Source organism: Saccostrea cucullata, unplaced genomic scaffold (assembly GCF_032062105.1).
Source record: "Saccostrea cucullata isolate Sc308-1 unplaced genomic scaffold, CSIRO_AGI_Scuc_v1 ctg1110, whole genome shotgun sequence".
Lineage (NCBI taxonomy): Eukaryota > Metazoa > Mollusca > Bivalvia > Ostreida > Ostreidae > Saccostrea > Saccostrea cuccullata.
In genome coordinates this window covers 87,323-103,762 of record NW_026925183.1, presented here as the reverse complement: position 1 = coordinate 103,762, position 16,440 = coordinate 87,323, and the positions used below count along the sequence as shown (strand labels likewise).

General features: G+C 35.2%; 1 protein-coding gene across 1 annotated transcript; it reads right to left on the bottom strand.

Moving 5' to 3' along the window:
- Positions 1-13,831: 13,831 nt before the first annotated feature.
- On the bottom strand, positions 13,832-15,905 carry LOC134268251 (uncharacterized). The gene is made up of 2 exons (XM_062750442.1): positions 15,803-15,905; positions 13,832-15,494 (listed from the first exon to the last, which is right to left on the bottom strand). Exon 2 carries the CDS (start codon positions 15,485-15,487, stop codon positions 13,832-13,834), a length of 1,656 nt encoding a protein of 551 aa, XP_062606426.1. The 5' UTR covers positions 15,488-15,494; positions 15,803-15,905.
- Positions 15,906-16,440: the final 535 nt, after the last annotated feature.

Sequence of the window (16,440 nt, the reverse complement as noted above, 5' to 3'; positions counted from 1 at the left end):
TCAATTGACCCCCCTCCCACGTTCAATTTGCTTCCGACGCCTATATAGACTTAATTTGACTTGTTTATCACTTCCATGGGTTTTATGGCCCTGTATTAAATACCTTGTACCCAAAAACTACCTTCTCGGTATTTTCATGCCAAAGGTTGTGTAACGGGAACCAGTTTATCTATGGACGTAAAGTGTACTCGATCTGTCCCAAAGTATATATATATAAATGATAAACTTGATCTTAAACTTTACTTAGTAATACTAAGGAACAGACTAAGCCCACAAACTATTTAATCGTATAATGACTGGTCCTGTTTGTTTTATTCAACCCAGGTTCTGAGATTCCTAGATTATGATCAACACCTTGAAATAAGAAGAAAATTTAAATTTTTAACATTTAATTTATTATGGTGATAACTGAATAATTTGTAGTTGACAACAAATAACAAATAAGTTTCCAAAATAATCTCAAAATGTAAATAAAAAAATTGAGGTAGAAAAATAAATTAATAACTGAATAAATAATAGCAAAGTAAATAATTTGATAACAAAAATATAATGGAGGAAAAATGAGTGTGATGCCCTAAGAAAAATCTACCAAAATAGATGGGAGTGAGCTTCCATACACCTAAGAGATTTTATGATTCCATACAACACCCTAAAAATTATAGTGAGACTCTATGCAAGTAGACTGAAAATTTCCTAAAGCCCTATTTATTACACAAGGGACAAGGCAATTTAGTTATTATAAATAACACTATAAAGGCCTAGGGATATCTAATTCATCCTTGAACCAATGTGACTCTAGAGCTAAGGACCTTATTACATTTTACAGAATTTAGACAGTGTCCTAAACAAAAAAAATAAGACTGCACGAGCAGTCCGGGATTAAACCCTAAGAGCTAAGAAGAGTAAGCTTGAACCTGTGGGTTCTTTAGCCTAGAGTGACTTGAAAATGCCGCTGTTACCGTTTATATATAAACTCTGACCAATAAAAATCATTCTAACTAAGTAGCTTTGAAATAGTAATGTGAATATCTAAAATGATTTCTGATATGTTCAAGTACTATCTGTCAACCAATGAAAAGTCAGGATACAAAATAAGTTTGGAACGACAGCCAAAATGGAGGTAAATTTAACCTGAGCACATGTGTAAACAAATAAAGTTACAAAGTTACAAATACAGGACTTTTAACATCAGCTTTGCCTATCGGAAAATGTTAAAAGGTATTTAAATGCACTAAATATTCTGTGTATGACAAATTAAATGTACTGTAAAAAACCAAAACCGTCACACTCCTCCCCCCTTAAAACAAAAATTACAATTTATGAATTTTTTGTTATATTAAAATAAAAGGAAATACGGTAATAATCAACTACAATTAAAAGTTCACTTCCGGAACCCTCCCACTGGGCACTTTTCATCACGAGGGTTGTGGTCCTCTGTGAGTGAGAACAAAGGGGCGGCTGTTGTCCTCTGCCTCTCCTCCCTTGCCCTCTCTCGTTCCTCCCGGTGCACTCTTGGGCGCGGCCTTCTGAAAGTTCCTGGGTCCACATATTTGTTATTCAAGACCGTTTCTTTTCTGATGTCGAGTGTTGAAGAAGTGCGGTGCCTCTTCTTCATGTGTCTGCGCACCTCGGACATTTTAATGTCCTTTAGGCTACATAGTGGGCAGTGGTAGAGAGTTATGTGCCTCCTGTGGAAGCGATGAAAGTGGCACCAGTAACTTCCTAACTTCTTAAACAGATGGGTCCCCGAAGGGCATCCAACAACAGGACAGGCCATGCCTCCCTCCGGCCACTCTTCACCCATCTCCTCCTCGTGGAACTCACACATTTCCTCATCATTAGGATGTAAGTCAAGAATATCCTCCATGACTAAAATATTAAGAATAATCATTAACATCACTATGTAAATATATATTTTAAGTTCCTAGTGACTCCATAAACTGAAATTAAATTTGAAAATTACATCTTAATGAAAGATTGTAATATCTAAAAGCTGTCAAATGGAATAAGTCAGACATATCAATAATTACTATCGTGCAATTAATGCACTTCTCAAACACGCACTGTTTGTATGTAGAGGCCTCTACTAATATTACTCCTAGCAATTACAAGTCTGACTTAATGGTTTTGAATTCCAACACAATAAAGGGAGATAACTCAAACTTGTTCATCTACGGAATTGTAATAAAATAATCACAATTTCTCTCAATGAATCATTGTCTATTTTACTGATATAGGATAAGTCTAAAATGATATGAAAAATAACTGTTAAGAACCGTTTGACTTCTAGATAACTAATAAAATGAATCAACTACGGCGTTTCATTTCCAAAATAAAACATCTCTCATCGACTGTATCCAATAAAGTCAAAACAGCAATAATATGAAGAATTTCAGAATGGAGACTTAGAAAACTCTTAAACTTTTATACTGTTGTTTTAGATTTTAGAGAAAAAAAAAATACCTCAACATAAAAAAAAATGGAAACATATTCATTAAGTGCTATCAATACAAAAATGACATTATGTCATTTTAAAATATATATATGTACAAGGGATTTATTGGTTCAAGGAGAATAGATATCCCTTGGTTTAATTCGACGGCCCAACTCTTGACCTTTTATATTCAGGACTGGGTTCTGGAATAAAATCAGCTAAAAATGACTCCTCTTCACTCAAGAGTTCATTATCTACAGGGTCAGGGGTAACTTCTTGAGAAATTGATTCTTCAAGGGGAGTAACTACTGGTATCCAACTAGGTGGGGGAGAAATACCTTCATAAGGTTTTAGGTGGTCTACATGGACTACAATACATGAACTTTCAGGTGTTTTCTGTATTCTGTAGGTCACCTCTGTAAGTTTGTTAATTACTTTGTAGGGTCCTATCCAACCTAAAGCTAACTTAGCTCCTGCTGTAGGAGGATACCATCTCCACACATAATCACCCTGTGAAAAATGTCTAGGTTTAAGACCTCTATCATAATACTTCTTTTGTTTTACAGCGGCTCGCTTCAGATTTTCATTAACAAAATCATGAGTTTCAGAAAGAACATTTCTCAACCATTCCACATATTCAACTGGGCAAGTGGGATTTGGGGTTTCTTGAGGGTTACCTAATATAAGATCAGTAGGACTAGAAATTTCATGACCAAACATGAGCAAGTTAGGTGAACAACCAGTACTCTCTTGAACTGTAGACCTATACGCCATAAGAAGAAAAGGCAAATTCTCATCCCAATTGTTCCTATTCTTATTTGCATAACTGGCTAACATTTGTTGCAACGTCCTATTATATCTTTCTACTAACCCATCGGACTGTGGCCTATAAGGTGTAGTCCTTGTTTTCTCTATACCAAGTTTTTCACATAAAACTGAGAACAATTCTGACTCAAACTCACGACCTTGATCAGAATGGATCTGCTTGGGAACACCAAATCTACAAATAAACTCATTGACAACTTTATCACCTACAGTCAATGCAGTATGATTGGGAACTGCATAAGCTTCAACCCATTTTGTGAAATAGTCGCAAAGAACTATAAGATATTCATTTCCATCACCTGTAATAGGAAGAGGCCCTACAATGTCTATACCAACCCTATCTAAAGGTGCACCGGTAACTGACTGACAAAGTGCTGATCTACCTAACCCTGGACCACTTTTAGCTCTTGCACACATATCACACTGTTTACACCAACGTTTAATGTCAGAAGACATGCCTGGCCAATAAACCCTTCGTTTGATGGACTTAATGGTGCGTTCTCTGCCTAAATGTCCTGCAGTTCTAGATTCATGTAGTTGGTAAAATATTGTAGATCTGATTTCCTTAGGAGCAACTAACAATAATTTTTCACTATCATCTGAATTTTTCCATCTATAATAGAGGATATTGTCAGCAACTGTTAATGACTCCCATAATCCCCAAAGTGTTTTTAATTCTGGAGATGCATCTAATACAACATGACGGGGTGGTTTTGTAATGAACTTTTCTTTCAGACTAATAATTTGTTTTAATGCATGTTCATTCTGTTGCAAGTTAGATAACTCTTCGTGTGACCAAGGTTGTAACCAGTTTGCCTCAAGATTACCACTAAGAGAATCTGTTGATGTATTGGACTGGTCTCCTAATTCGGACTCATTATCTATAGTCCTTAAAGGAGCTACTCTATTTTTGACAGATTTTGATAAATCTTTTGTTTTAGGCAACTCGTTTGGAGACTGAAGACAACTGTGATTCTCAGAATGACAATCTGGACAATCTAGACGCTTACAGTAGTTTGCTGGCCTACGAGATAAACTGTCTGCATTGTTGTGTAACCTCCCAGGTCTATGTATGATGCTAAAGTCATACTGTAAACGTATTACATTTGGCTGTGTATTCTTTTTAGCGCCTTTCGCGGAAAGTAGCCTCCGCTAAATCAAGTACATCACTAAATGCTTTGTGTATAAAGGTTTATGTAAAGCACATTCACAAAGCGCTAAATTAAATCTACGCCAACTTGTTGAAAATACAATTTCCGCCAAATATCGTACACGCCAAATATAATACATTTACAGTATGTTTCCAGGATAGAGAGCCATCTGGCTAACATCCCTTCTGGGTTCTTGAAATTCTTTAACCAGATTAATGAGGCATGATCTGTTCTGACAGTGAAGTGTCTACCCCAGAGGAAGTGTCTGAATTGTCTTATGAAAGTAATGACAGCTAACAATTCTTTGTATGTTGTGCAGTATTTGGCTTGGTGTTTGTTCAATGTGCGACTAGCATATGCGACCACTTTTTCCTCACCATTTTGAACCTGTGACAATACAGCGCCAAGTCCAGTCGAACTGGCATCAGTATCAAGAATGAATTCTGAATTGTTATCTGGATAAGCCAAAATGGGAGCTGTAGTTAGTAATTCCTTAAGTTTGTTAAATGCAGTTTGATGTTCAGGGGTCCAACAAAATTTTGCCCTTTTTCTAGTGAGATATGTAAGGGGACTTGCAATTGTGGAAAAATCGGGTATGAACCTCCTGTAATAACCTGCGAGACCCAAGAAACTACGAACTTCAGTAGCATTGCTAGGTACAGGCCAAGTCTGAATACTTTCAATCTTGCCGGGATCACATTGTATCCCTTTGCTAGACACAACATGACCTAAGAAATTGACTTTCTGCTGAAATAACACACATTTTGAAGGTTTTAAAGTCAAATTGGCAGATCTGAGCCTATCAAAAACCAACTTCAGATTTTGAACAGCTTGCTCAAAACTAGAACCAAATACAATAATGTCATCCAGGTAGCAAAGACATGTTTCCCATCTAAGACCTCTTAAAACCAATTCCATAAGTCTTTCATAACAACTTGGGGCATTTGATATTCCAAAGGGTAACACTTGAAATTGAAAAAGACCCATATGTGTAGAAAATGCAATTTTGGGCTTATCTTTTTCTTCCATTTCACACTGCCAATATCCTGACACAAGATCAAGGGTACTAAACCATGAAGCACCTGCTAAAGAATCAAGGGATTCGTCAATTCGGGGTAAAGGATATGCATCCTTTCTGGTAGCCTTATTTAGTTGCCTATAATCTACACAAAACCTCCAGGTTTTATCTTTCTTTTCGACCAATAACAAAGGAGCAGACCAGGGACTTTCACTTGGTTCAATGATATTATATTCAAGCATTTTCTGAATTTCTTTTTCTACAATTTCTTTTTGTGCATATGGCAACCTACGAGGGGGAATTTTAATTGGCTTGCTATCCCCAGTATCAATACTGTGTTTGACTAACTTTGTCCTACCAAATTTTCCATCAGGTCCCACAAATATGTCTTTGTACGAAACTAGCAACTCGAACAATATTGATTTTTGTTCTTCAGTCAAACCAACAGATGATTTCTCAAACAAAACTTGTAAATGTTCTGGCAACTCAGATGACACATCAACTGACTCAGTACTTGACTCAACAATATCTACAGGCTGTAATGAAGCAACTGTGGCATTCTTGTCAACTCTAACAGGCCTATCTGTAATATTTACAACTGAAAACAAAATGTTTTCTGGATTGACCAAAGTCCTAGCAACCAATAGACCCTTTTGCTGTAAAAATTTAAAAGGCTCAACTAAATTATGTACAGATTTGTCCTTCAAACCAACAGCATAACCTGAAACAACAATTTCACTATCAGGAGGTACAACTATCTTTTTAGATAACTTGACTCTAGTGCAAACAGAAATTTGTTCTCTGTCCAACTGAATTTGTTGACCGGCTATTTTTAATAAGCCTTTGCCAATCTGAATTGATGCATCATTTTGCTCTAGAAAATCCATTCCAAAGATACCCTGAAGGTCATCTATCTCAGCAACAATGAATTCATGACAAAAACTTATTCCACTAAGACTAAACTGAAGGTCAACTTTCCCTAGAATTCTCAAGTTACTTCCATCTGCTGCAGTGAGAATAACATCAGTTGTTCCTATCCTAGGTCTATTTTCCAACTGTAAATATACATCCTTTGATAAAATACTTGCCATTGAACCAGTGTCAACTAAAAACTTATGTACATCATTCCCTAACAGACAATGTGCAAGTAGACAAGACCTTCTTAAAACATTGATTTTGATACTTTTGCTCTTATTTTCATTACAACTCTGGGCTGCACTATGGGCGTTAAGAGCAGCCCCAACTAGTTTTTCCTGTTTTGTAGGTTTGTCTGTTTGTTGAGTGTTTCTCTGTGTGGAACTGTCCTTGTTTGGACAGTGTCTGGCTATGTGCCCAAAATTATGACAATTGTAACATTCTGTGTGTGTCATGTTCCCTGAGTGTCTCTTACCTCCTCTTGGTGGTCTGAGTTTTGAAAGTTTATCTACACAAGCCTGCATTAACTTCATTAACTCTGACATTTCTTTAAGGGGTTCTTGTTTCTTAGATTCACTTTCACCCTTTGACTGAACTGTATTCACAATGTCATCTACATGAACTGGTTTGACAATAGACAATTGTGGACCCTTAACGGACTCAAATTCAATAGCTAATGAAATGGCAGCCTCTAAGGTTTTAGGATGGTGAAAAATAACATGATCATGAATTGCCGAATTGCCTATGCCATTGATGAACTGTTCTAGAATGTTATTTTCCCTATCTTCATAAGTCATATCAGGAAATGCTAGACAACCTAACCTTCTGAGAGCATACCCATAATCTGAAGGACTTTCACCTTGTTTTCGTCTACGTGATCTGAATTCACACCTATGAGCTATGACCAATTCTTGTGGATTGAACCGCTTTGTCAAGATAGACCTAAGCTTATCATAATCTGATCTTAATTCAACTGTGAGGTCGCCCAATAGTTTCTGAGCTTCACCCCTTAAGCACATAACCAACTGTTGAGACTTCTCATGATAAGTCCACTTATTCCAATCTGAAACCTGTTCAAAGTGTACTATGAAATCTTTCCATTCAACTGTTCTCCCATCAAACTTATCAGGTTCTTTCTCTTTCCTAATAGGGTGACCTTGAAATGAACTACTGACAAAAGATCTATCTACAGGTGTAAACCTATCAGATGGTGAAAAATGGTGTCTAGGTGTAGACCTGTCTGTTTGTGGTGTACTCTGTGTAGATGTAGCTCTGTGGGCATGTGGTGTTTCTGGTACAAAGTTAACCCTGTCTACATGTGCTGTACCCAGTGTAGATATAGCTCTATTTGCATGTGGTGTCTCTGGTACAAATGCAAACCTATCTGGTGGTGATGGAACAAAGTGCAATCTATTGTGACGGTCTAACTGTGCAGATAATTCTAATTCTACTTGTTCTAATTCCTGTATTCTCTTAAGCAAAGCATCCCTTTCTAACTGTATCTCCCTACTCTCTAAAAAGTGAGCATCCTGTGTAGGTAATTCAAAAGAGACCTTCTTATCTTGCTTTTTATCAGTAGACTCTACTTTGTCACTCTCACTCGAGGCTCTACTCTCTTCCAGATCTTGCTTATACCTATTGAAACGAGCTTTGAGCTCTTCAAACTCTTTCTCTGCATCTTCCAGACACATACTTTCATGCTCTTTCTCAAGGGCTACAAAATCATTATCAAAGCTATCATCTAGATCTTTATTTCTAGCACCCTGACTCAAGACCTTAGGTCTAGCACCACTTTCCTTAGGGGTTGATGTATGGAAGCTGAATAAAGGTGAAGTCATGGTTTCTGTCTAGGAATCCTGGTCACGGCACCAAAAATGTAACGGGGACCAGTTTATCTATGGACGTAAAGTGTACTCGATCTGTCCCAAAGTATATATATATAAATGATAAACTTGATCTTAAACTTTACTTAGTAATACTAAGGAACAGACTAAGCCCACAAACTATTTAATCGTATAATGACTGGTCCTGTTTGTTTTATTCAACCCAGGTTCTGAGATTCCTAGATTATGATCAACACCTTGAAATAAGAAGAAAATTTAAATTTTTAACAGTTAATTTATTATGGTGATAACTGAATAATTTGTAGTTGACAACAAATAACAAATAAGTTTCCAAAATAATCTCAAAATGTAAATAAAAAAATTGAGGTAGAAAAATAAATTAATAACTGAATAAATAATAACAAAGTAAATAATTTGATAACAAAAATATAATGGAGGAAAAATGAGTGTGATGCCCTAAGAAAAATCTACCAAAATAGATGGGAGTGAGCTTCCATACACCTAAGAGATTTTATGATTCCATACAACACCCTAAAAATTATAGTGAGACTCTATGCAAGTAGACTGAAAATTTCCTAAAGCCCTATTTATTACACAAGGGACAAGGCAATTTAGTTATTATAAATAACACTATAAAGGCCTAGGGATATCTAATTCATCCTTGAACCAATGTGACTCTAGAGCTAAGGACCTTATTACATTTTACAGAATTTAGACAGTGTCCTAAACAAAAAAAATAAGACTGCACGAGCAGTCCGGGATTAAACCCTAAGAGCTAAGAAGAGTAAGCTTGAACCTGTGGGTTCTTTAGCCTAGAGTGACTTGAAAATGCCGCTGTTACCGTTTATATATAAACTCTGACCAATAAAAATCATTCTAACTAAGTAGCTTTGAAATAGTAATGTGAATATCTAAAATGATTTCTGATATGTTCAAGTACTATCTGTCAACCAATGAAAAGTCAGGATACAAAATAAGTTTGGAACGACAGCCAAAATGGAGGTAAATTTAACCTGAGCACATGTGTAAACAAATAAAGTTACAAAGTTACAAATACAGGACTTTTAACATCAGCTTTGCCTATCGGAAAATGTTAAAAGGTATTTAAATGCACTAAATATTCTGTGTATGACAAATTAAATGTACTGTAAAAAACCAAAACCGTCACAGTTGTTTGGAATTCTCTTTTTTATGTTAAATTAAGATATATGTAAGATTGATTTTGTGGTATTATCCAAATTTATCCGGATTCATTTATTGATATTTTCCAATTTTATCAGAATAGAAATTTTCATGATTCTGACGTGTTAACCCGCCATGTTTGCACGATTTTTGATGTTTACCAAAAGCTGTTTTGATTTTGAGCTGTTTATTCTCATACCTTTTGGGCGAGTTGGAAAATAATCACGGTAATTACCTCTTTTATGATTGTCTAAATGCAGTTTTAACTTCATATCTTTTTGTATACTGTATTTTTGGAGTAAATAATAAGGTTAATCTTCAGTTTGAGCATAATGATGTAAATGAGCATTCTCACAGGTTATAAGTTAACGTCATTTATAAAGTTTTATTCACTTATACCATTTAATACTATTATGCAGTACTAGTTTATGACAAAGTATTTGTAATTCTGTACTCAGTATATCAGTCAGTTGAATATTGTCATTCGTCATTTCAGTCACATTTGTATAACGTACAACATTGTAAGTTCTGTTTATTTTGTTTGTTGCAGTCAATCTTTTCCCACTTTTCCCTTGTTCTCTTTTCCAATACCAATGTTGATGGAAATAAATGATGGGAAACGAATGTGCCGTTTATTCTTGAAAAACTAGAAAGGAAAACAGTTCATATCATTACATCATATCACTATGATAGCACATTTTTAATATTAAAGAGAAATGCCTTAGGTATGCTAAAGCAAAGTCCTCCAAAAAATCACACATCATTTCTCCAAAATGGTTAACTGAGAAAAGCTAGATTACATTATCAAAATCTTCTCCTCAAGATCTCTTGAGCACATTTTATTGACTAGTATGTATAATCTGATGAATTACTACGTATTTCATAAAAATCTGGGCTTCGTTTTCTGTTTAAAGAAGATTTGTATTGCACAATAAAAACACTGCAGAGTATTTACTTAATATCAATTTCAATTTTTACACTGAAAGTTTGAAATTAAAACACAGGTAGGTATACGTTGTATAGTTCGTCCTTTTAAAGAAAAAAATTGACACATAGATCAAATACATGTATACGGTATCTGACATATATTTTTTTTTAAAAATTTATTCTTGCTTCTCTGAAATTCTGCTTGAAAATTAATACCTTTGTACCATTCACTTTTTTAAAGATGTTTAATTTGATCTATGTTTTGCATTCAGATACACATTTTTATTGGCTTTAGGGGCACCAAATAATATTATATACTTATTAATAAGCAGTTAAGTGATGTATCAGTATGCAAACTTCCATACATGTATTTACTTAGTATTCTAATTAATGAAAGACAAAACAGAAAATATGTACTTTTTAAAAACATGCAACACAATGTGAACTTTTTTAAGTCTAAATATCTATCGCCAGTACATGTATAGGAGTAGTTCTTATAGGCCATGAAGTTGGAAGATAATTACGTTTTATTCTTTTAGCTTCATTTTCTCTAATTCTCTCCAGTATGTACCCTGACCTTGTACAGCACAGTCCATTTGGTGTCCCGCCCTGTGGTTGGGTGATCAGTATCTCTGACCTTCCTCTTCTGACAATGTTCACAGTATGATTGAAATTATCCGTGTAAATCAGTTAGCCTTGTCTGGTCACAGAGATGTCACCAGGATAGTATGTCAACAGGATGTGCTGGTAACAGATTCCTGTACAGATCCACGTATGTCAACACGCCTTATAACTTTGTCATCACTATAAACCCAAGCTTCATCTGTTCCTACACAAACCACATGCCATAAAGGTTCAACTCCAGTATGAATGGTGGCTATCACTCTGGCTTTGTCCAATAATTCTCTCATAGACAAACGGGAGACTTCATCTGTTAGACTGAATTATACCGTCTGTGTTAATGTAGCCTTGTATTCTCCTAACGCTATGCCGAGTTCTCTACCTTGGACTGTATTTGTAATTAGTGAAGGAATTTTGACATCAATATCAGCAGGTACTCTCAGTTTGGATTTGTAGTTGTTGACATCAGACACTTTGTTTGTTTTGTTCAGTTGTTTGCATCATATCTGGATTAAGATTTTTGAGCTTGAATTGGTACGATTGTAGAGAGGAGAGAGAGAGAGTTTTCTCTTGTGGACTTCATCAAGGAGCTAACTTTGTTAAAGATGTTATCTACTTCTTGATGCCACAATTTTCTTTTCTTTTTTTCTACGTCTTTTTCCAGTTCATTAAACCTTGCTATTGATGTTGATATTTTCCTCGCTATACTGCCCATTTTCTTTCTGTACTTGGGAATAATGTTGGATTCAGTTTCTTGGTTTTCTTTTACAATTTCCCTTTTCTTTTCATTGAAAATCTCTTGTATTTCCACAATATTGTGTCCACTATAGGAACTGAGAATGCATTTCAGACAGACTTGGACGTGACACTGCTGGCAGTGGGCCTCACATCTCTGGTTGGAGTGGACTTTACTCTCAGAAAGCACTGGCTGCATCTTCCTGTTGGTGAAATGTCGTGTATTTGAGATTTGAATTTGACCCATGTTTTTTGACACAGTCCACACATAAACGTACTTGACAGTTGTTAAAGAACTGCTGAGTAGGCTTAACACAAAGGTCACAGGTTATGACCTCCTGAGGAAGAGGGAGTGGCCATTTTCTTGCAACGGATCGGAACTGAAAAAGCTTTTTTGAAAATAGTTCCGGATAAAAGTCACATTTAGTAGATGTAAATATATGAAACAACCATTTTAAACATCAACAACTTCAACTTTTTAAACCGCTTTGTAGAACATTTGAAATTTTAGAATTGTTTCGATCTATACTGTATAGATTTCCATAAGAAACAATTTCTATAATTTTGAAAGGGATAACAATTATTAAGTTGACTTACAGATTATTTTTTATCTTTTTATAAAGATAAAATATGTTGAAAATCTGTTGAATTACCTTAAGTTTGTAGTTCCAACCTTTCAAAACGACTTGTTACTGTTATGAAAGTATAAACAGTTTATCTCCCCACCCTACTATTCACTTGACTGAAAACTAGTTTTGCTCAGACATTTATACTTCCTGGTTACCTATCAGTTTATTGAGTATGTACTCTCATTGTAATTAGTGATTTGTGAATGAATAGAGCTTTTGAAAAATTTAAATGGCAATTATCAAACAGAGTCATTTCTCTTTGTATATACTGGGTATTCTACTACGATTATTGCCCAGATCAAAGAAATGTTGCAAACATTATTCTCCAATAAATCACGAACATCAAAAATTATCAGACCAGAAACACTTTTTGAACCTGTACAGTTGAAATGAATATTTAACTCTAGAATGAAATACTTAATCTTATCTAGACCACATTGATGTGCTGTCTTTCACAGTCTTAAAACTGCATATTGCATAAAGTAGCCGATGAATGAACATAGCTAAGCGGGACTGTTCCTCGGTCTCGAAATGTTGTTAGAAATATAAAATATCTCGGCTAATTTTATCAACATTTCTCCTCCACGGAGGTTATCCTGCAACATTCAAGAAATCGCGGACTTAATTTCTTAATTTGATGCTATGTTTATAAATTAGAAATTCTCTCATTCTTAAAAGGAAAAGATGTTGAAATATTGAAAATCATAAGAAAATTCAAAGAAATGTGGTTCCCCGCTTTCGGTGTCTTTGATTTGCGGTTGAGATGTCATTATTTATGGCATAATACGTCAAATATGAACGCCCTATCATATGTCACTCAGAAGTTTTCACCAAAGCTGCATATTTTTAAGAAATTAAGTCAATCACATACAGACACAAACTGATCTAACACCCAACATACAGTCAAACTTGTCTGATCTTACCTTTCACCGTGATATCCAACCTTTATTTTCATTTCCATTTTGCCCTTTTCCTAATCTCAACATTCTATATCTAAATGGAACTATAAGTGTATTTTTTGTGTATCACTGCATCATGATTGAACAAACATGAAAAGAAATTTGTACAAAGAAGTGCATTTTATTCATGTTAATAAAGAAAAATATTTTGAAAATTGTATTTCTACCTTTAAAGAAAAAAATCCATTCATTTGTACTTAAAACTCTATCTTTCTGTAGGTTAATTGGCTGCAAAGACAACTGTCATCAGTAGAAGCTGCAGCCGATTCCTGTATGAATATCTTGGATTGGTTTAGGCAACACTTGGATTAAGTCTAAAGCTGGCAGTACTTGGTTTAAAGTCTGAAGCTGGCAACATTTGGATTAAGTCTCAAACTGGCAACACTTAAATTTAGTCGGATACCAGCATATACAATGTATTACATATACTTCGTTCAAAACATACTTGCAAATGGCCCTGTCATATAATAACCTGGAAACAAGTTGTTTCATTATTATGCAGAATAATGTGTTTACAATAAAATTTCATAAAACATTTACAAATTTTTTTTATTATCTTGTTAAAATTATCTTTTTACAAACAGACTATGTTTATTCCATGTACTGAATCACTTTAATTTCTCCTGAACCAAATAATCCTACCCACAGCCTTCCCTCACTGTCCACACTCAATCCAATGGGTTTATCTAAACAACACTTGTCAAGACATCTCAGTAACTGTCCATCCTGATCAAGGATATGTAGACAGGCATTGTTATAATCGATCACAATGATCTGACTCATAGAGTCTGTCACTATTTTTCTAGGATCAAATTTCTTCTTTCTCCTTGCTGGTGTACCATCATATCGGAATCTAACTCTTCCTGTCTTGTCCATCACAACCACAATGTCAGCATTACAATCAGAGACACAGATGTCTCCATTGTTGTTCTCTGCCAGATTTAATACACTATTTCCTTCTTTAAAGATTAGATTTCTATGTTCATCGATATAAATTTCTTGTTTCAGTATTTTCCCCTGATAACGAAGTATTTTGTTTTGATATTCACTAGACACATTGACCAGTATGTCTCCAGCCCTTGTACAGCACAGTCTTTCTGGTGCCCAGCCACGTGGTGGAGTGATCAGTACCTTTGACCTTCTTCTTCTAACAATGTTCACTGTTTTACTGTCAGAATCAATGTAAATAAGTTCTCCCTGTTTGGTCACACAGATGTCATTTGGACTGTAATGACTTGTGGTGGTAACAGATTCATGTAGAGACCCATGTATGTTAACACATCTTATAACTCCGTCAATACCAACAGCCCAGACCTCATCTGTTCCTACACAGGCCACTTGGAATAATGGTTTAACTCCAGAAGGAATGGTGGCTATCACTCTGGCTTTGTCTAATAACTCCTTCATAGACAAATAGGAGACTTCATCTGTCAGACTGGATAATGCTGTCTGTGTCAATTTAGCCTTGTATTCTCCTAATTCTATGTTTAGTTCTCTCCCTTGGGCTGTACTTGTATTCATTGAAGGAATTTTGACATCAATATCAGCTGGTATGTCTCTGTATTCTGTCAATTTAGATTTGTAGTTGTTGACATCAGACACTCTGTTGGTCTTTAAGATTTCTTTGTTTTGTTCAACAGTTTGCATCATATCTGGAATAAGATTTTTAAACTTTGATTGATGAGATTTTAGAGAAGTGATAAAGTTTTCCTTTGTGGACTCGATCATGGAGCTAACTTTGTTGAAGATGTTATCTACTTCTTGATGCCAAAGTTTTCTGTGTTTTTCTGCTTCTTTTTCCAGTTCATCAAACTTTGCTGTTGATATGGAGATTTTGCCTGCTATATTGTCCATTTTCTTTTTGTACTTGGGAATAATGATGAATTCAATTTCTTGGTTTTCTTTTTCAATGTAATTTTTCTTTTCATTGAAAATCTCTTGCATCTCCACAATACTGTGACTTTTATGGGAACTGAGAATGCATTTCAGACAAACATGGACATGACACTGTTGGCAGTGGGCCTCACATCTCTGGTTGGGGTGAACCTTACAATCAGGAAATACTGGCTGGATCTTTCTGTTGGTGAAATGAACAATGTCATGTGTTTGGGATTTGAATTTGTCCACATGTTTACTGACACAGTCCACACATAAACTGATCTGACAGTTGTTACAGAACTGCTGAGTAGGCTTAGGACAAAGGTCACAGGTTATGACCTCCTGAGCCCAGGAAGTAGGAGTGGCCATTGCCTTGCTTAAAGGATTGGAACTGAAATAGTAATTTTAAAAACAGTTCTTAATAAAATGTAATGAAAGTCACGTGTAGTATATGTATTAAACGGCTAAACAATTATTTCAATTTTTATACGCCTACATTGTAGAACATTTGAAATGTTAGAGTAGTTTCTAAATACTGTATAGATTTACATAAGAAACAAATCTGACTTTGAAAGGTTTAATTACAATGATAACCTTGACTAAAGGGGTACGTGTTTTAACTTAATTGATTTGTAAACTGTAATGATAAAACTGTTTAGAAAATCTGTTACAATATTGCATTACCTGTTTAGTTCCAACCTTTCAAGACTAACTATTGGGAAAGAATAAACATTTTATCTTCCCACCCTAATATTCACCTGACTGGGAAGTACTTTCGGTTTGATGTTTATACTTCCTGGTTACCTATCAGTTTAGTGAGCATGTGCAGAGGGCACTCTTTGTAATCAGTGTGTTTTTGTCTGATGATTGCTATTTAAATTTCTCAATATGTTTAGTTTATCCATCCCACAAATCACTGATTAATGATTTCATATTAATTTTTATATTGAGAAATGAAGATAAACTAGAGGTACTGTTAGCAATGAGCTCACTAAATAATACCCCCCGCCTCCCATATGAATATAAAAGCAGTATCAATGTTTTCCTCTGGAAAATCCAAAATATACATCAGATCAAAGAGTAAAATAGGAGGTGCACAATGGCAATATGTAATAAAGATTCTGTGAAAGTTTCATCAAATTTCCTTCAGTGGTTTGAGAGAAGTTGCGGATAAGAGATGGGTACCCCAAAGCGTAACAGACGGACGGACGGAAATACCGATTACTATATATCCTCCCACTTTTCAAGCGGGGGGTATAATGAACTTAAACCACGCTTTTTATACCCCCGCTTGAAAAGTATATAGTAATCGGTATTTCCGT